Source organism: Papio anubis, chromosome 4, assembly GCF_008728515.1.
Source record: "Papio anubis isolate 15944 chromosome 4, Panubis1.0, whole genome shotgun sequence".
Lineage (NCBI taxonomy): Eukaryota > Metazoa > Chordata > Mammalia > Primates > Cercopithecidae > Papio > Papio anubis.
The window spans coordinates 50,995,641-51,017,207 of NC_044979.1; the positions used below are offsets into that span (position 1 = coordinate 50,995,641).

The 21,567-nt window shown below is 38.1% G+C and overlaps 1 protein-coding gene across 5 annotated transcripts in view; it reads left to right on the plus strand.

Annotated features, from left to right (window-relative positions):
* Nucleotides 1-20,979, plus strand: part of SLC26A3 (solute carrier family 26 member 3) — a 40,186-nt gene extending 19,207 nt beyond the window's left edge. For all 5 annotated transcript variants that reach the window (XM_021936160.2, XM_021936159.2, XM_021936158.2 and 2 more), the window contains 13 exons: nt 1,010-1,157; nt 1,269-1,382; nt 1,487-1,564; nt 4,603-4,698; nt 6,076-6,182; nt 7,650-7,719; nt 7,812-7,904; nt 9,485-9,580; nt 10,205-10,438; nt 12,269-12,323; nt 16,182-16,324; nt 16,445-16,510; nt 18,248-20,979. In XM_021936160.2, coding sequence (XP_021791852.1) covers nt 1,010-1,157; nt 1,269-1,382; nt 1,487-1,564; nt 4,603-4,698; nt 6,076-6,182; nt 7,650-7,719; nt 7,812-7,904; nt 9,485-9,580; nt 10,205-10,438; nt 12,269-12,323; nt 16,182-16,324; nt 16,445-16,510; nt 18,248-18,271 — 1,324 coding nt within the window. In that variant the 3' untranslated portion in view covers nt 18,272-20,979. The remainder of the gene's footprint in view (nt 1-1,009; nt 1,158-1,268; nt 1,383-1,486; nt 1,565-4,602; nt 4,699-6,075; nt 6,183-7,649; nt 7,720-7,811; nt 7,905-9,484; nt 9,581-10,204; nt 10,439-12,268; nt 12,324-16,181; nt 16,325-16,444; nt 16,511-18,247) is intronic.
* The last annotated feature ends 588 nt before the right edge of the window (nt 20,980-21,567 follow it).

The following is a 21,567-nucleotide window of genomic DNA, read 5'->3' on the forward strand; positions in this document are numbered from 1 at the left end:
ATGAACCCAAGTCTTTAGACTGTAAATCTTCATCACACCATTGTGTCTATGGTGTTCAGAGACCAGAACAAAAGAATAATAAAGTCCTGGTTATTAAAAAAAACAAAGCAACATTCCAAGCTAACCTTTGGATTTATAATGGCATCAGAATATGGTATAATAGTACTTCTTCAAAATTAAAGCTAAAAATGTAGTACCATAGACATTCACAAAATGTGGAAGAGCCATTCAGAAAGAGTTGATTAGACCTAATTAACCCACTTCCAATAAGTCTGATGTCAGAAATAGACGTTTACAGGAGTGGAACATTTTAGTAAATTGATGTTGAGTTTGAGATACATGCACCTTTTATAATACAAGTAGTAAATATAATTGAACTGATCTACATTCATGAGGCATAAACACAGAAGTATGCCCTGTGAGTTGAAGGTTTCTCTGACATATATCACCTTAAAGAGAAACCCACTCTCCATTAGGGTCATGGTTGGCTCTAGCATTTCTGTGTAGTGTGGGGCAGTCCAAGGCCCATCTGTTTACCAGGAGCTTTCCATGAAAGGTTATTATTATCAATGGAAAGAAGACTTTTTTGCTTTCCTTGTCTCACAATTGTGTTTGCTCAAAGGGCCTTCATCTATGGATAACTATCGGGAGCATTTTGAGTAATACTTTGCAACCCAGCATAACAATACGAGTGGAATAGAAGACATTTTACAGGAAGCTTATAGGAATACATATGCACATTATAACGTGGTTCTACTGGCAAAATCGTATCTCATTTACCACTATCCTTGGATTGAATTTGCAATTTTTTGCCAAATTCAGGCAGTGTTGCTTTTCAGCAGTAAGAAAGCAGATTGCAAAGTTGTCAGTGGAGCTAAATTCTCGTTAGTCATACTCCAAAGTGAGACACAACTCAGCCTAGATTGCATTCATTCATAGATTTGTCCAATGATCATATCAGTTTATAAATTGGTTGGTGACATTCAGACTTGCTTAATTTTGATTTTAGATTTGAGCCCCCTACTGCACCTGATGTGGCGGTTTTCCAAGAAACCATAGGAGATTGCTTTGCCATCGCAATGGTTGGATTTGCAGTGGCCTTTTCAGTTGCCAGCGTCTATTCCCTCAAACACGATTACCCACTTGATGGCAATCAGGTAAGTATACAAACTACACTGGGTCTCAATGGGCAACTTTAAATAATATTTTGCACACATAATATCAATGGTGCCACTTCTGAAAAAGGTTCCTTCTTGTTTTCCTGTCAGGAGTTAATAGCCTTGGGATTGGGTAACATAGTCTGTGGAGCATTCAGAGGATTTGCTGGGAGTACTGCCCTCTCCAGATCAGCAGTTCAGGAGAGCACAGGAGGCAAAACACAGGTATGTCAAGATATTTGCTGCAAGCACCGTCCTAGCATTAGTAACTAGGAAATTCAAGCCAGGGGAAAAGTTGAGTTGGTGATAATAATTTTTTATCCTCACAGATTGCTGGGCTTATTAGTGCCATCATCGTGCTGATTGTCATTCTAGCCATTGGATTTCTCCTGGAGCCTCTACAAAGGGTAACACTGTCTTTGGACAGCATCTCTCCTTTTGGTGGTAAATCAAGGACCCTGGTTCTTAAATTCTGAAAGCACAAACTAAACTAGGGGAAAGGAGGTAATGACAAACTCTCAAGTACTTTTCTTAGCCAATACTCTGTGTGAGCCAAAAATATTTCTTTTCCCCTGGCAACGTGTTCTGAATGTTAGGAACACAGATGCCCAACCTGCCTTACCTCCTCTACACTTTGCATGTGCATAGCCCCAAACAGAATTAATGTTGAAATAGGAGGGCACCTGGCACCACACCTTCAATATGCATGGACTGAGTCGAGGTTTTCTTAAAGGTTAAGGTAATCAGGCCCTCTCTGTAATTCAGAGAATGGCGCTACCAGCCACACAACTCGTTCTTAGGAACACACTCTGAAGCTCCTAGAACTTTGGTTTAACTCCAAGACCAACACTGTTGGATTATGGGATGGGAGTGAATAGCCAGCACAGACCTCCCAGCCCTACTCTCATGCTCCTCTGCCTGTAAGCTTGAGGGTTTAGTTTAATGCTTTGTAAACTGTTGCAGCACTCAGATGTAAAACATACCATCAGACCCTGGAAAGCAAAGGCTCTCTAGGAGACATGATGACAGTAAATACATTGTTCCTGTGGTTTTAATATAATTTTGAGGTGGTACATGGAGCCCTGCTGACCTCCTTCTAATCCTGGCTCTGCCACTTATCATCTATGTGATTTTGGGCAAATTACTAAACCTTGCTGAACCTCAAGCACATTTGTAAAATAGAAAGAGAAATAATACCCACTATAGCGAGTGACTATAAAAATAAAAAGAGCATGAATGTCAACTACTTAGCTGAGGGTTTGGCATATGATAAATACTTGATAAATGATAGTCATTATTATTAACATTATTATTATTCTACATTGCATTACACTTCTGGCTACAAAGGACATAGAGATATGATACAGCCCACCAATGTCTATTGGCTGTCACCTAGGCCTTTTTTCCTTGTTGGTTGGTAGCCGAACGGTGACTTTGGTCCCAGGTTTCTAGACTCCCAATGTGGTCATCTCAAAAAGCTCACTGGCCAAATCCATCTTCAAGCAGGGCAGAGAACAATTTGCTAAAAATATGCATTCTCCATAGGCTATCCTTCTGATTTCAAAATAAGTGGCATAAAAGGAATGAAAAAGTCACCACTAAAGAAACAGAACGTATCTCAATAAAAATAAACACACACACACACTCACCCCTACAGAGAGAACTCCACCCTCTCATACTTCTCCCTGGGTATAAACTTGGGTTCTACCTAGCCCACATCAATTTGGAGACACTAAAGAAATAATTACCAAATCTTGTCCAAGATTTAATCAAAGCCCTTTTTTAAAAGGGTCCTGTGATGTGTTCTTTTTAGATCATTGTGGTCAGGAATGTCTTTGTTTCATTCACCTGAATAACTATTTTGCTTCTTTTTATCATATGAAGGCAAAATAACCCATAGTAAAAGCTCATAATAGGTATTTGTTGAGTTTCTCACTGCGTGTCAGCAGAGCTCTAAGCATTTTATCTTCATTTAATCCTTTATATCAAATGCAGTATGGATACCAGGTTCCTGCGGGAATTATCCCCCTTTCCTTTCTATGATTTCTTAATGCCCTGTAATCATTACTTTAAAAGTACTCTGTTATATATGTATGTCATTGTAAATTACTTCAAATTGTTTTTCCGTAGAGTACTGACTAGTTGGGAAATAATGCCCAATAAAAAAAAAGAAGTCTCTTCGCACAGGTGTCTCTTGACATATTTTATACTTAGAGAATTTAAAGTCCTGCAAAGTGGAGAGGCCTGTTGTACAGTTCTCTGAATTCTTCACCTAGCTACCAAAAGGTGACATCTTACATAGCTGTAGTACAGTATCAGTACTATACATTAGTATAGTATGTTAAGTAGATTACAGACTTTATTCAATTTTCAGCATTTTTTAACTGGCATTCACTTGTGTACCAAATTTTTTAAAAGTCACTTAAGACCATATTTCTTCTAAGTTGTGACCTCTATTCTCACAGTTAGTAAAATTAATTGCTTAGATATTATATTATAAGGATTACCTGTGAAAATTAGAAATAGGCAGATCAGTTCTACCGTCCTCAAGATATAAAAATAAAAACTGCGTATGGCTTTTCTTTGTACATTGTGTTTTCATGGTATAGCAGTATACAAATTCCATACTCTATTCAGAATAAAACAACGTAAATTGGCAGGGGGAATGGGAGCGTGAGGGGCATGTTCCTACAATTATGTTAAAATCCAAAGAACAAAGAGAATGTACTTAGCTATTTAGCATTTTTCACCCTAACTGTCACAATACCTGAAAGACAAAAGATCACATTCTGGCAGTGGAAGAATTGGAAGCCTGAAGTGTGGCTGTAGGGATTAGTACTGGCCTGGGAAATATTCATTCGTTGGCTCAGCCACTCATTCACTGACTAATTTTAAAGCCCCTCCTATATGCATTTAACATAGTAGGTTCTGGGGATACAGCAGGAACTAGATAGATATGTTTCATGCTGTCTCAGAAAGCCCGCCTCAAGTCATCTCATTCCAGGACCTCAAGCTCCCCAAGCTATTATTATTATTATTTTTTAACAAAGAGCAACCCCCTTCTCCTTGACTCCAATAAACAAACACACATTAGATTGTCTCTGCTTGGGAAGAATTTATTCCGAGTGTTTATCTGTCATATGTCTGAAAGTCTGCCTTTCTCTGTCCCAAGGTGCAGGCTACTAAATGCCATCAGATCATCTATCTCATAATCACAAGAGCAGTCTAGGCCTTGTCACTGTGGTGGGGACAAAGTCATTCATAGGAACAGGTCAGAGTCCCAGTTCTGGTGTGTCCTGTGTGGCATCGCACACCGGAAAAGGGTGTATGCTTTGATTTGCTTTGAGGCCCTTTAAAGCACACACTTATCTACAGCCTTCACCTTTGCTTCCATATGATTCATTTCATTAACTTAAAGTACCTCTGATGTTTATGTTTTTCACAGTCCGTCCTGGCAGCTTTAGCACTGGGAAACTTAAAGGGAATGCTGATGCAGTTTGCTGAAATATGCAGATTGTGGCGAAAGGATAAATATGATTGTGTAAGTAGAGGCAATAGTATTTGAAAGAGAGATAAATCACAATAGCATTTTAATGTTAATGTGAAATGCATGTTTATATTGTAAACTAAGTGAAATTTTGTTTCTATATATCTGTTCAAAATAACATTAGTTTGTTTTATTTGTTATTTTTAAATTGCATACTCTAATGATTGTTTTCTGGGACTTTAAAAAAATGGGCTACTTTTAATTTAAAAGAAGGGGCTCCATGAAACACTAGTCTGGAACTTCCTTAGGCCTATTCTAAAAGTTCTTGCAGTAATCCGAAATACTACAGAAACTCTTGGAATTTTAAGGTATGCATGGCTTCTGTTTTTCATTACATAATGTGTTTGTTTCCACGAATCTGTGAAGAACTTAATTTCCGAACATTCCTTTTGGAAATACTCTCATTTGGAAAGGCTCCCCCTTGCTCTCACATGCTTTGCTATTTTAACAGGGTCAAAGTCTGTGGTATAAAAATGCTTGTTAACATACCTTAGGTATTTAAAGATCATAACTAGTAAACTACAGTTGATTTACTTTTGTGGGGCATTTTAACACCCTTTTGGCAGGCTAAAATTCTTATAAAGATAGCAACCATCAATTAAATCCACAGACCAAGAGTAAAACATTAGTATAAGCTCTACCAGTTAATTTGTTGATTTTTTTTTTTTTAAGAGATAGGATCTCCCTCTGTCACCCAGGTTGGAGTGCAATGGTGCCATCCTAGCTCACTATAACCTCAAACTCCTGGGCTCAGGCGATCCCCCTGCCCCAGCCTCCTGAGTGCTATGACTACAGCCGCACACCACCATCCTCAGTTAATTTTTAAAAATTTTTTGTAGAAACAGATTCTCACTATGTTGCCCAACTCCTGGCCTCAAGTGATCCTCCCACCTCAGCCTCCCAAAGTGCTGGCATTACAGATGTGAGCCTTCATGCCTAGTCTAATTTGCTGATTTTAAAGAACAGCAGCTGGTTATATTAGGTTGGTGCAAAAATAATTGTGGTTTTTGCAATTATAATTATCACTGTGACAGACAATTCCATTTCCTAAATGGGTTGGAAATGGGATTAGAAATGAATACGCTTTCTTTGAATCCTCTTATGTTTGCTTGTGTTTTTGTGGCCCAGAACCTGAGCCAGCAGAAATGACCTCTTGAGACAAGTGTCTTCTGTGCACTTTGCTCCCTTGCCCAAGATGACAACTTCCAACTTCTACCACATCTGGCAAAGTTTTTAATTTTTGTTTTTTTTTTAGAGACAAGGTCTCACTGTCTCTACAAAAAAAGAAAAAAAGTTTTTTTAAAGACCCCGTCTCCACATTGTACTTTAATCAAAGTAAATTGTAGTGTATATGTTGCTTTGTTTTCACAGTTAATTTGGGTCACGACCTGCATCTTCACCATTGTCCTGGGACTTGGGCTAGGCCTGGCAGCTAGTGTGGCATTTCAACTGCTAACCATCGTGTTCAGGACCCAATTGTGAGTGCTCAAAGTGTTCTGCATCCAAGCATGCTTGGACCTGCCCAAATCAGAAGAGAAAAAAAAATGTCACTGGCTAAGAGAACAGTAGTTGGTTGATAGGTGTGCATTTCTATCAGGATGGGGTAGTTTATCCTCCCTCTAGTTGCTCATCTAAAAGCCTGAAGGGCAATAGCATGGCCCAGCTTTAGAGTATCAGCCCAGGGAGGAGACCTGCTGTTGGTCTGCTCCTGGCTTTGACTCCAGTTCAAATAAATCATATAAATCTCTGAGTCTGTTCTCCCAGCTATAAACCAAAAGTAATTCTATTCCAAGCAGGTTTAATGTCTTTGCCTTGTACTTGTTAAACATGGAAATGTGTTACTGAGACTGAGATCTTTCCATCTAGTGGATGGATTTCTTTTATAGGTTGTTAGATTGCACTCATACCTTTAAAATATGGAGCTGGATTAGAGAACTTCTCAAAGGCCCCTCTTACCTTAAAATTCTACAAAAGCCATTTGGAATTCTTGATTTTTAATAATAATTCAGTCCAAGCATCTTTTTTGTTATTATTTATTTATTTATTATTTTTTGAGACAGAGTTTCGCTCGTCGCCTAGGCTGGAGTGCAATGGTGCAATCTCGGTTCACTGCAACCTCTGCCTCCTGGGTTCAAGCAATTCTCCTGCCTCAGCCTCCCAAGTAGCTGGGACTATAGGTGCCTGCCACTGCGCCTGGCTAATTTTTGTATTTTTACTAGAGATGGGGTTTCACCATGTTGGCCAGACTGGTTCATGAACTCCTGACCTAGGGTGATCTGCCCACCTCAGCCTGGCAAAGTGCTGGGATTACAGTCATGAGCCATGGCACCCAGCCTTGATTTTTAAAAATCTTTGCCATGTAACATCACTACCATGTGGTTGCTGAGCCTATTTTGAATTACATGGTGTGACAGAGAAAGAGGCTTCCTTGGGAACTAAGGAGTTCTAGAACAGAAGTTGTTATCACAAAGTCAATCCCTGACTGATGGAATACATCAATATTGAAATACTCCTGCACTCTTTCATTTATTTATATTTCATTCCATTATTTACTGGGAACCCATCAAACATAGAGACAAACTGCATGGTCATAAGCAAGTCATTTTACTTTTCCATGTCCTCATCCATACAACTGGGTAATCATATCTGCCTTACCTCATGGAATAACTGTGATATTCAGAAACAAAATGGCAAAAGCATATGGAGTGCTTTATAAACTGTAACATGACAAATGGGAGGCACCTTTTAGGTGCTGTGAGAGGACACAAAGATAAGTAAAACAAGGTGTTTACCTTCCAGAGTCTCTGATAGCATGATGATTCCCCAACCTTCTACATTTTGAAAAGTGAGCCTGCTTTGGTATGCTGAGGAAAAAAAATCAGTGTTAGCCTTATAGGCTTAACAAACATACATGGATGATTTACTTGGTGTTTTTCTCCTGACAGTCCAAAATGCAGCACGCTGGCTAATATTGGAAGAAGCAACATCTATAAGAATAAAAAAGATTATTATGATGTAAGGGAGATTCATTTTTTTCTTTGACTTGCTAAATGATATTAAGTATGGATCTAATGGGCACCATCTAACAATGCTTTTCTGCCTTATAGATGTATGAGCTGAAAGGAGTGAAAATTTTCAGATGTCCATCTCCTATCTACTTTGCAAACATTGGTTTCTTTAGGCAGAAACTTATCGATGCTGTAAGGTTTGGGGTTATTTAATGTTTTTCCTTGTAATCTTACTGAATATCTGGGAATGTCATTATTCTGTAAGGTCATTGTTGAGGCTGGGTTATGTCACATATGTTGAGGTGGGGTTGTGTCAGTGTTTTTTGTCCCATGTCCCAGAGCAGATGAAACTACCTTATGGGAGTTTGTTAACAGGTTGGGAAATAAGCCTTTTCAGCTGACATCTAATATAGAAGAATCCTTTTCTCAAATTCTGCTGCAGAGTAAAAAAAATTTGCCACATTTTGGGCTGCTGGCTTTTAGTAGGTGTCATCCTACAGATTTTCTTTGGGTATCAACTTCAGAAACAATGAAGGAGCATTTAATATTTGACCGCATCATCAAGAGATTCAGTATAGCAGTTGTAAATGAATAGTTAATACTGAATAACAATAAATACTGAGTGTCCCTGGCAAACTGAAGAGACGATGACAAGGAAGCAATCTTGACAGTTAACAAAAAAAACTCAGTCCTCCCTCTTGAAATATGCCTTTGGTCTCTCTGTACCTTGCATAGAGCCTCTGCCTTAAACCTTAACTATTATTATTAGTTTGATACGCATCAGATATTTTTCTACCCACTTTTTTGTTGTTGTTTGCAAAATGAGATTATATTGTATATTTGGTTTTCTGTACTGCCCTTTTCAATTACTCTAGTAAACTTCCATCTAACTATATTTTTTTGTCAAGGATTTGTTTTGTTTTGTTTTGTTTTGAGACAAGGTCTTGCTTTGTCACCCAGGCTGGCACGATCACAGGTCACTGCAACCTCAAACTCCGGGGTTCAAGCAATCCCCCTGCCTCAGCCCCCCAAGCAGATGAGACTCCAGGCATGTGCCACTATACCCCACTAAGTTTTAAATTTTTTGTAGAGACAAGTGCTTGCTTTGTTGTCCAGGCTACCCTTGAACTCATGGCCTCATGCAATCCTCCCACCTCGGCCTCCCAAAGTCTTAGGATTAGAGGCGTGAGCCACCACGCCTGGCCAAGGATTTTTTATTACATAATTTGATCCTCCTCTCTTATTTATCTGGAACTAAATATTACAGCAATAAGAATTCATTAGTGTCAAAAAAAAAGATTACCCTCAAATGTAATACTAAAATTATAAAATAAAATTATATAATAATAAATAACATACAATTATATAAATTTTAATGATAAAAATTACATACAAGCAGAATGCTTATGTAGGTGCCACTCATACTCAATAAATAGAAAATAAATAAAATAAAACTCCCTAAGAGTTGTGTAGGTTCCAAACACAAACAGATTCAAACAGAGTTTATGTCCATTCATGGATAATTTATGGATGAATCCTGGACTGTGTTATACAAAAACTTTTGACTGTTGGTAACTGCATACAGGTGGAGTAGACCATGGGTCTGACACAATGTTGTTGCTGATGTTGTTTAAACCACGTTTAAATTTTGTCACAAATATTTTTATTATCTGTCCCAATCCCTCAAATCACTCCAGTTAAAGTTGTTAGAATTATGCTATATACATAACAGAATATTGAGTACTCTTGTAACATAGCAATGGGTTTCTCAGGTTGGCTTCAGTCCACTTCGAATTCTACGCAAGCGCAACAAAGCTTTGAGGAAAATCCGAAAACTGCAGAAGCAAGGCCTGCTGCAAGTAACACCAGTAAGTTCCTTGACCACATTTCTATGCATTATAGCTAAAAGCTTAGTAAAGGATGATTCAAGGGGTTAGTTCCATTCTTTTAAGTGAAATGCAAGATAAACGAGGGATTTCATGTGTCAATGAGTGTTATATTTTAAAATGACATCCTTTTGAGGGTCTCCCTAAAATTTTTATTCTCCTGGGAAAAGCACCAAACACAAGTGTCTACAATCTTGTTGTTGTTTTGAGACAGTGTCTCGCTCTGTGGCCTAGGCTGGAGTGCAGTGGTGCGATCACAGCTCATTGCAGCCTTGACCTCCCAGACTCAAGCGACCCTGCCACCTCAGCCTGCAAGTAGCTGAAACTACAAGCACATGTGCCACCACGCCTGGCTAATTTTTTAATTTTTTGCAGAGATGGGGTCTCACCATGTTGCCCTTGCTGGTCTCAAACTCCTGGGCTCAAGTGATCCTCCCACCTCGGTTTCCTAAAGTGCTGGGATTACAGGCATTAGCCACCACACGTAGTCCAATTCCATTGTTTGGCTCAACTCTGAATCAGTGCTTCTGAAACTCACTGGCTATCTCTGACATACACAATATTTTTCTTGGTCACAGTTTTTACGCTTGTTATCCTCTCCTGCAGAAAGGATTTATATGTACTGTTGACACCATAAAAGATTCCGACGAAGAGCTGGACAACAATCAGATACAAGTACTGGACGAGCCAATCGATACCACAGACCTGCCCTTCCAGATTGACTGGAATGATCAGCTTCCTCTCAACATTGAGGTCCCCAAAATCAGCCTCCACAGCCTCATTCTCGACTTTTCAGCAGTGTCCTTTCTTGATGTTTCTTCAATGAGGGGCCTTAAATCGGTAATTTCTTTGTTCTTAATGGAAACAACCAATCAATGACTGAAGGTAAAAAAAAAAAAATTGTATTTGTGGGCTGGGCATAGTGGCTCATGCCTGTAATCTCAGCACTTTGGGAGGCTGAGGTGGGTGGATCACCTGAGGTCAGGAGTTTGAGATCAGCCTGGCCAACATGGTGAAGCCCCGTCTCTACTAGAAATACAGCTGGGCGTGGTGGCATGCACCTGTAATCCCAGCTACTTGGGAGGCTGAGGCAGGAGAATGGCTTGAACCCGGGAGGTGGAAATTGCAGTAAGCCAAAATTGCACCACTGCACTCCAGCAACAGAGGGAGACTCTGTCTCAAAAAATAATAATAATAATTGTATTTGTGGAAGGATGCTCCTTTAGGTAACATGCATTTAATTAGAAGCAAATTATAATCTTAGAGTATTCCATGGAGGGAAAGGTGGTGTTCAGTGGACTCTTGAGAAGGGCATTTTCCATGAGACTGGGTACTATATTGAAGGGAATCAAATCTACAATACTAATGTATGATGAATCTGCTGGTGGACAACTATGCTCACATTCCTTTCAAATTTCAATTCTGTGGTGTTTTCAAATCTTTGTGGGCATAGTATCTAAATTATTCTGAAATCAGAGAAGATCTGGAAAGGTCCTGGGAAAAAATGTAAGAGTGGATCCTTTTGTTTTATCCTCATTCACTATAAGCTGATTTTCACATGGCTAAAACCCAAATAGATATATGAAAGAATAAATGTCACATGTGATTTCAAAACACGACTGACAATCAGATTGCAGCCTGTTTTCTTTCCACAGATTTATCACATTTCTAAAATAAATTAGTTTCTAACAGAAATGCAGAAACATATAAAAAGAAAATTTAAGAATTTCTACATCTTTCTCTTTTTCTTGGGTTTTCACAAAAATCTACCCAAGTGAGAGCTGACCTAAGATAAGACCTATTAAGCATGAACTGGATACATGTGAACTGGATACAAAATTAGAAAATGGAAGAATTTTTTTTTAATGTTAACATCATGTAACTCTTAAGTCTACTTGCGTTTTCTTTTCTTTTTTTGGTTTCAGTTTTTGCTTATTTTAGTTTTGATTACTTTAGCTTACTGTTTCTGCATTTTCACACACACACCCACCCACCCACACACACACACATATTTATTTTTTGGTTCTAGCAGTATAACACAAAGGACAGGGGCTCTAATTCTTAGTTAAGTGCCTAGAAGAGGTTCTGAAAGTATTTACTAATGATGGCAATGATATTAATGATATTAATGATCATCTAACCTGATCAACAATATAAGCTACTTTTCTTACCTTCCATGATCTTACTCATATCACTACTGGTATTTGTTCTTAGCCTAGAGACCAGAAAAATGTATAAAGATTCATTGGTGCTAGATATATCCATTCATTGTGGACAAGAATAATTAGCAACTCATGGTCCGTAGGTTCTTTTTTTAAACTTTTATGCAGCAAGAAAGCTCTAGTTGAGATCATCCCAAAGAAGACACTATTTTAAAATTAAATCAGAGTTGTTCTTATGAGTTTGAGACAGAACATTTTCCCATAATACTCCCTTCAAGAATGATCATTTTTAACTTCTTACTGAGGAGAAGGGCTCCTTTATTTGGGTTTATTTCTGTCATAGAGCCTTGGTTTTAACTTTAGTATCTCTTGACACTATTATCTCTTTTCAAAATGTTAAAGCTTCTGAAAGCAATATATCACCCGTAAGGTATAATTCTGATTGTTTTCTTTATATTTCTGACAAGTGAAACTGTTCCCTAAGGAAGATATACTTTCTTTTTAACAGATTTTGCAAGAATTTATCAGGATCAAGGTAGATGTGTATATTGTTGGAGTCGATGGTAAGCGGCTTTACTTTTGCTTTATGTTCTGACAATCACTTCAGGCTCAATGCCAACTCTCAATCTAGACAGCCTCTCCAAAGAATGAGTATTTTATATAAACAAGATGAAAATCTAATTTGCAGCCCACCCAATAAAAATCCCTATGGAAACAGCATCTTTGCACTTTAGTTGTGTTGATATGTAATTAAATAAATTCTACAATTTGAATCCTGATTTCATAGGCAACAAAGGAGGAATATATTAACTATTTTTTACTCTAAATTTCCTGAAAAAGTAGCCTTGTTTTCTGTCTCTCTTCCTCCCTTCCCTTGCACTCTCCAGCCCATAATAATTTGGTTTAGCTTCACCTGCTGATGAGACCATCCTTGCCAAGGTTATCAGCAATGTCCAGATTGTCAGGATTAACTGCCTTCGTCTCAGGTCCCTCTGCAGCAGCGTACTTAAGCATCAGGCGCTCTCTCTAGCATTTGTCTTTGAAACTCTCTCCCTTCCTGACTCTGGCAAGACATTTCTGATTCACCTCCTACCTCTCAAACATCTCCTCAGGGTCAGACATTGGTTCAACTCCCACTCTTTCAGTCTTCCCCAAGATTCAAACTTACACTCGATACCATGGTTCTAATTCCACAGACTCTTTCTAGTCAATTTCCTACATGTTTATGATTTCATGTATATCTACTTGTTAATGAATCCCCAAACTATACCTCCAGCCCAGACCTTTCTTCTGAGCTGCAGACCAATGGACTCGACTGTCCGGATATCCCCCAGGTACCTCAGATACATATTTTTAAAACTACGTATATGATTCCCCCTCCCAAAAATACTTCTTTCCTATCACAATCACTGCATCACTGCTTACCTAGTTTTCCAGATAGAAACCCTGAAACCATCACCAATTTCTCCTCTCCTTCCCTCTAGTCAGTGAGTCACCAGGTCCTATAAATATTTCCTCTTAAATCAGTCTCTTCCTATCCATTTCCAGAACTTTAATCTAGACCCTTCTCATTTCTCAACTAGGCCTTCTAGAAGGACTTTCTAACTAATATCCTTGTCCATCCCTATAATGCTCTCCCATCCTATTTTCTGAAGAAAGCTTCTTCAGGCAGTTTTCCGACAATAACTGAAAACATTCTTGCTTCCCCAGGCAGGGCACTGGGTCTTCAGACTGTTTGCATCCACAGAATACACACATATCAAATAATTTTGCAGTTCAGTTTGTGTCCCTACTAGACTATATCTCTTCCAGGGCAGGTATTGTTCTTGCTTACCTTCTTATTTCCTGTCTCTTCCCTAGATCCTAGGACATCATGGGCATTCAGTAAAGACTTACTGAATACCTACTATTTATCAGGCACTGTTCTGGGTGCTGGGAATACAGCAGTGAATCTGACAAGCCCCTGTCCTCATGAAGCTTACAGTCGCATTGGAAAGCCATATAATAAACAAATAAAGAAGCATAGTTCAGGTAGTGATAAGTGCTAAGAAAAAAGCAGGGTTGAAAACAAAGGCTAAGTGGTATCATGCAACATTAAAGCTGAAACAGGCAGATCCGCCAGCCAAAGTTTGAGATTAACTGAACAATATGGTGAATCATCTCAAAAGTGCTTTAAGGTGAAATTGGTATGTGCAGGTCAACTCAGAAGATGAGGTGGAAGGATGGAAGGATCCGCCAAACCCTGGGAGGTCGAGAATCTGATGAAACTGATCATGCAAAGTGGCTCGGCTCGGAACTAAGAAAAAAGGAAGGAAGGAAAGGAAGGGAGGGGAGGGGGAGGAGGGAGGGAGGAGGGAGGGAGGGAGGGAGGGAGGAGGGAGGGAGGAGGGAAGGAGAAGGACTGCTGATCAGGGATGTCCAGCAAATGACATTTTTAGTAGAGACTAGAATGAAGTGAGGCAGTCAACCTTGACAGTACTTAGGGGGAGCCTTTTAGGGAGAAGAGACAAGTGGTACACAGGTCCTTCGAAAGGTATAAAGTGGCATCGTAATTTCCTTTCTGGATCCTGTCACAAAATATGCAGGCGTATTCCGGGTTTAAAGACTTTTAAGTTCAGGGGTACACATGCAGGTTTGTTACGTAGATAAACTCATGTCATGGGGGTTTGTTGTACAGATTATTTCATCATCCAGATATTAAGCCTAGTACCCATAAGTTATTTTTCCTGATCCTCTCCCTCCTCCCACCCTTCACCCTCTGATAGGCCCTAGTGTTTATTGTTCCCCTCCATGTGTCCATGTGTCCTCATCATTTAGCTCCCACTTATAAGTGAGAATATGCAGTATTTGGTTTTCTGTTTGCATTAGTTTGCTAAAGGATAATGGCCTCCAATTCCATGTACCTGCAAAGGATATTATCTTGTTTTTTTTATGACTATATAGTATTCCGTGGTGTATATGTACCACATTTTCTTTATCCAGTCTATCATTGATGGGCATTTATGTTGAGTCCATGTCTTTGCTCTTGTGAATAGTGCAGCAATCAACATACGCATGCATGCATCTTTATAACAGAATAATTTATATTCCTTTGGGTATATACCCAGCAATGGAATTGCTGGGTCAAATGGTATTTTTGTCTTTAGCCCTCTGAGGAATCGCCACACTGTGCTTATACACTGTTGGTGGGACTGAAAAGTAGTTCAACCATTGTCAAGGCTTCCTTATAATTAAAAATATCCCCTTGATCCCAGGAACCTTTAATTTACTAACAATTTTACCCTTTTCCATCATCCCAGATATCTTGGAAAGTATCTGTTCCTGCTGTCTCTACTGCCTGGCATTCTTTTCAGTCTTTATCAAAGATTATCACCTTCCTTGTCATTGCACGCCACCCTCTCCATCCCAGATCCTGGTGGCCACAATGCCCTCCATGCTCCCTCTCCCTCTATCAATCACTGAAAGCTTGTCTGTGAACAGAAGAATCCATCTCCATGATTGTGTACCTTCTCTTCCTCCACTTTTTTCCAAATCCTAGGCACTTTTAGATGGTACCTGCTCAAGTTTTCCCAGATACCCACCAAGAGGTAACTTTCTCAGAATTTTCATAGTACTTGATCTATATCTCTCTTATATATTCAACAAAAAATATGAAGACATACTATGTGTTGGGAATTATTCTAAAACTAAGAAAACAAGGAAAAAAACTAGATTGCTCCTTGCCCTCATTATTATACAACACGTTTTCTGTCAGTACTACAGGAATATATAAATAAATGTTCTATCTTCCTTGAGGGCAAGATTCAGGTCTAATTTATCTTTTGATCTTTCTTATTACTCAGCCAGAGTTTTGCACATGGCAGACATAAGGTAATAGTTGGTTGAGTAATCCATGTAAATGAATGCTGTTTAGTGCCTACAAAAATGGGATTTCTCAAAGATGATTAGAGGTAAGTGGTAAGGAAGATGTTTTCTCATAAAACCCAGCAGCTTTGCGAAAATGGGCTACAATAAAGAACCACAGCATATCACTGGTCCATAAACATATGTTCCATTTTGGCAGAATCCTAAACTTTAATAAGAAGCCACACTTGATACTCCAATCATTAAGCAGGGAGATCAATTCACTAGGCTCCTGCCTAAATGAGTTTTCTTCTAGGAACTACTGTTTTTCATTTGCTCCTTTGCCTTCCTCTGTTTTACATTAGGGCATTAATTTTTTTTTTATTACAAAGGTATTTGTTAGTTCCAAAAGACATTGTACTAAAGATATACCAGTATTATACCACTGCAACCTACAAACAACCAAATGTCAATGAAACGCACATTTGCAAATGGAAGGTGAAATTACTATCCTCAAGGAAAAACTGGTGGTCAAACAATTGTTTTTTTCCTAAAAGTTACTGTTTTTCTCTCTTCAGATGACTTCATTGAGAAGCTTAACCGGTATGAATTTTTTGATGGTGAAGTGAAAACCTCAATACTTTTCTTAACAATCCATGATGCTGTTTTGCATATTTCGATGAAGAAAGATTACAGTACTTCAAAGTTTAAACCCAGTCAGGTACCAGCTCTTTGATGACTTTCACAATTGCATAAGCAGCCACTCCTTAAATTTCTCATTATTTTTCAACATTAAAAAAAAACCAGCCCCTAATCCCCATTTCCATTCTCTTTTTCTCAGGAAAAAGATGGAAAAATTGATTTTACCATAAATACAAATGGAGGATTACGTAATCGGGAATATCAGGTAAAATTCTTCAACAGGTTTATCTTCACCTAGACATCACAGAAAAACAAAAAAAAAACAAAAAAAAAACAAAAAAAAAAACCACCTTCAAAGTAGTGAAGCCACTTCCTGTATGTGGCAGAAAGTCCAGCACTTGCTTGAGCCTCTGTGCCTCATCCCTAGAGAACTGAAGCAATGCTAACCAATCTCACAGGGAGTTTTTGGGAAAAGAAACTCAGACTCGTACAAAAAAAGGATGAAAAAATAGTGATAACAGATCTCCGTTAATGCAATATTGAGCATATCTTCCTTTATTTTTCGAACCACTTACAACAATGCTCTTATTCTGGCCCTGTAATAATCCACTTAGCAGGGAAGGTATTGCTATTTCCATTTACAGGTGAATAAGCGATGAAAATAAGCTAATACACACCTCCCAATAGTCAGATGCTTGAGAAGTCCCTAGCACAGTGTCCAGTCAAGCAATGAAACAAGTTTCTATCCTTCCTTACTAGAGTGAGTTGCCAATTCAACATTTAACTGGGGAGTCCCATTTCATTGCAGATGTTCATTTCTAGAACATCCAGTCCTTTAAAGCAATGTTTCTAGTTTGGGAAAAGTAGAATCACAAATTAAAATGGGTTTCTGCTGTAGGCCAGGTAGATGGCAGGTGTATTACATTCAGTATCTCAATCCTTATAACAATATACAAAGGAGATATCTTCATTTTCCAAATGAAAAAAAAAAAAAAAAAATAGGAAACAGGCTCAGAGAGCTTAATTTGCTTGAGGTCACACACCCAGTGACCCCAACAGGATTGCACTAAGATCTTTCTGATGACAAGACCTGTCTTCTGTTCACTATAGTACACCATCTCTATCCTCTGGTGAAAAACTAACGGATTGAGGGACCAGAGAAAGAATTTAATGATTGTCTTCAAGCATGGCAGGCAGCCGGTGGTATTTCTCTTAGCTGAAAGGTCTCAAAAAAGGAATTTCTAGTCGAAATGAAAAAGAAATGTATAGCATAAGATAAATCTGGAACATTATTAAGAGTGGTATCAAGTAGCAAAGGTCAGATGAAAAGGCCATTCCAGAAAATTGGATAGACCTGAGGTAAGAGGTGAACGTAGATAAGCACCATGATTCTGTCTCCCAGGACTAGATTCCAGAGAACCCCAATAAAACTGGCACCTTGCCTGAGTACCTTATAAGAAGAGCCTCGCACCAGAAATCCTCTCCTCAGTAACTGCATTCACAACTGTCACCAAGTATTGGAGGATAAAGGGTAGGAACAGCATTTAAACTTCATGTCTGACCCAAACACTAGAACCCATTGTCTAACAAATGTAGCTAGCACATTGGTGGACCTTGGCTTCCCCGTATTAAAAAAAGAAACATTTAACACCAGCTCTTTGTCCAGCCTCTAGGAAGGTAAATCATCAGCTGTGGATAGGCCACCAGTGGTGACTGGGGTAAAAGCTGAATGTACCAGGCCAACACAGAGTTCTTTGGAACAAATGTGAAGAAAGATATTGCTACAACACACTGTACCATTACTTTAAGTTAAATTAGGCCTTTGAATTACAATGTGGTATCACATGAATCTATGTTAAACAAGTAGTGATGGAAGATACTTGATCATTAAAATTCAAGACAAAAAAACTGATAACTTTGGTAAATTCTAGCTCCTAAGATGTGATCATTGTAACAGAACTTGACAAGTGTTTTAAAACAGTAACTTTCTGTCTTCTTCCAGGTACCAGGTGAAACAAAATTCTAATCAACATATAATTCAGAGGGATCTTCATCTGACCATGACATAAAAAACAACTTTATACCCAGAAAGTTATTGATAAGTTCATATATTGTAAAAAGAGTATTTTTGACAGAATATGTTTCAAACTTTGGAACAAGATTGTTCTAGTATGGCATATTCTTCACATATCTAGTATGAAATTATGTAAATATTCTTAATTTTATATCTTGTAGATTTATCAAAGGACAAAAATTATTTTGTTCGTATGTATTTTTGTAGCACTGACAGATTTCCATCCTAGTCACTACCTTCATGCATATGTTTAGCAGTGTATTGACACCACTGTTTTGAATGTCATAATTTATACAGGTCATACTAATATATTTCCATTTAAAAAATCAGTTGTACAGTGGATGTGTCTTGTTAAATTTGTTAGCTTTCTGAAACATGCTTGCTGTGGGTCCCGTAATATAGTGGTCTGGCTGGAAACCTGCTACATGAGAATCTTCTAACAGAACCCCTGTAATCAGGCTTCTTTGCTCAGATTTTATGATTACCAGTTTTTTAAAGCATCCAACCTCCTATCCAGATTTTAAACACAATCCTCTAATGTAGTATCTGTAACTACATAGATTTAGTATGAAAACTATACAAGCTAAAAAATGAGAAAGCTTTTTTAGCTTTCTAAAAAAACTAAAAGGAAGGTGAAAAGAAAAGATGGGTAGCCAATTCTTCCTGGTCTCAGTGGGAACAAGGAAAACAGATGGCAGAGAAGTAGTATGACTCTTCTTTTTCACTGCTGGTTATTATTTGTAACTCACAGGGCAGAATAACAGCTCTAGAGTTCAATTTATCTGGAGGAGGAGATTCAGCACACCTGCTTCTCCTTTTCCACTGGTATGGCTCTTGGTGAAAATTTGTATTTATGTAATAGTTAGAAATATCAGCACCAAGAGAAAAATATTCAACGCCCTTTATTAAACATCAAACCACTCTGTCAATGGGAAAAGCTGTCCCAATTGTTTTAGATCTTACCTCTGAACATTGTTGTCAAAGTACCTTTCCACTCTGTTAGTGTCGTTGAGAGGGCTTATCTATTGGACTTAAAACTACATACACAAAGGTAAGATACAGGTTATTTACATAGCCAATCTTAAAAGTAGAATATCAGCACTCTCTTATTTTCCCATTTTTTGTAGAGACAGGACCTATGATGCCCAGGCTGTCTCAAACTCCTGGCCTCAAGCAATCCTCCTGCTTCGGACTCCCAAAGTGTTGGGATTACAGATGTGAGCCATTGTGCCCAGCCACAGCACTCTTTATTAAGTGTTTAACTTTTTGAGTCGACACCTTATAGAGTCTCATACACCCTATGGACTTTGGGGGGGGAAAAAAAAAACACGCACACACACACACACAATTTATGTATAAAATGCCCCACAAATCTTGGGTTAAGAACTTCTCCTCTGAAGAGGGCAGGAAGTCGAAATTGAAAACAGGAGCCTATTTACCTCAATCATTTGGTTTGAAGTTGAGGCAAATGCCTTATATATAGGATTGTCGTTGAGGTCTCCATCTTCCCAAGCAAAGGTGCCCTCTGCATTCTTCTTGCCAACCAAACCAAACCAAACAACAACAACAAAAACTCAAGAAACAAGCACAAGCACTCCAATTCTTGTGCCCACATCACAGTACATTCAACCTTAACACCTTAGAGGTTTACTTATCCTTATCGTTAAATGTTTTTTTCTTGTAGGCCACTAAGGTTGGGTATACTTCTAGTAATGGGAATACCTGGGGCTGAGCTTCTACTTGCCTGCCTCAGAGCACATATTGGAAATTGACTAGTACCAAAATCTGATCCCTAATTTAGGAAGAGGTCAAGAGACCATGTTGGAACATAAAAATAAACTTATGTAAACCAGAGCAAGATTGGAAGGGAAAGGATGCAACTGGGAGACAGAACAACTTGTGAAGAGACAAATACATTACAGAAATTCAGAAAGGGTGAAAGTAATACATGTTGAGCAGTTTATCTTTAAAATTATTGTGTAAGTTATTTAAGCATTTGATACATATTTTTATCTAAACACAGAACTTACCACTTAGAAATGTAAATGAAATATTTTAAATGGTTGACCCTACACTGCATGAACAAGAATATAAAAGAGGGATATTTAATTCACGTTTCTAGCATCTTCATCTGGATTTCAATATGTCACGGCTGACCTGTTCATCTTCCCCTAGTCTCTCTACCAGCATCTTTTCTACCTCAGTTAATGACAACTCCATTTTTCTTAAGCTGATCAAGCCAAAAAATCCACCAGGAAATCCTATTGACTCTCCTTTTAAAATATAGTCATTTAACTCTCAAAATAGCCCCAATAATGTCGGTATTATGATTTCCCCTACTTTTTAAAAAAACAAAGTAAATGAAGACTCAAAAGCAAGTAACTAGTCTAAATTAGATAGTCACAGGTGGTAAAGCCAGAAATCTGTCTGGACAGTCTAACTCTATACAACTCAGGCTTTTAATTATTAGAAAACATCACCTCCCAAAAGAAATTAAGACCTAACTAAAAACTGATTACAAGATAAGGACTAAACTCAGGAATAATTATAGGTGCATTCCACAGATTTGTTCCAAAGTCACTAATTTAGCATTGTACAATTATAACCAGAAAAGCAGGTAGGAAATACTAATGTTCAGAATTAAATACATTTCTCTCTCATGGTTTTGCATGTATGTAATGTATTTTAAACATTAAGATTTATTTCCTGGCCACAATACTTTGAATATAAGGAAAATTTTTGAAGAAAATGTAAGGACTATCAAGAATAATTCCTAGGTAAATTAGAATGTAAGCTCCTAAAGGGCAGAGACCATCTATTTTGTTCATTATCATACACCCACATCTAACATACATAAGTGGTGTTTAACTTTATAAATCAATAATTCATATATCTTTACGTATATCCTTCCACAAGTCACCCACTTCCCAATTCTTGATACCTGTAATGTTACCACCATCATCTCTTGTGTAAATTATTAAAACACCCTTCTGACTGGTCCCTCTGCTTCCATCTTAGCCTCCTTGGTCTTATCACACAGCCAGAATAATCCTTTTACCAAAAAAAAAAAAAAAAAAAAAAAAAAAAAAGTTTTAACATTAAGTGAATAGATTTTTTTTAAAGAGGTCCTACCCAATTGTGAGAACTAAACCCATGACTTATTATTGCTTCAATCCTGTGCTTCTACGGTGCCAAAAAATTCAAAAATTTTAAAGATGGGGATGTGGGAAAATTAAGCACTAAAGTGT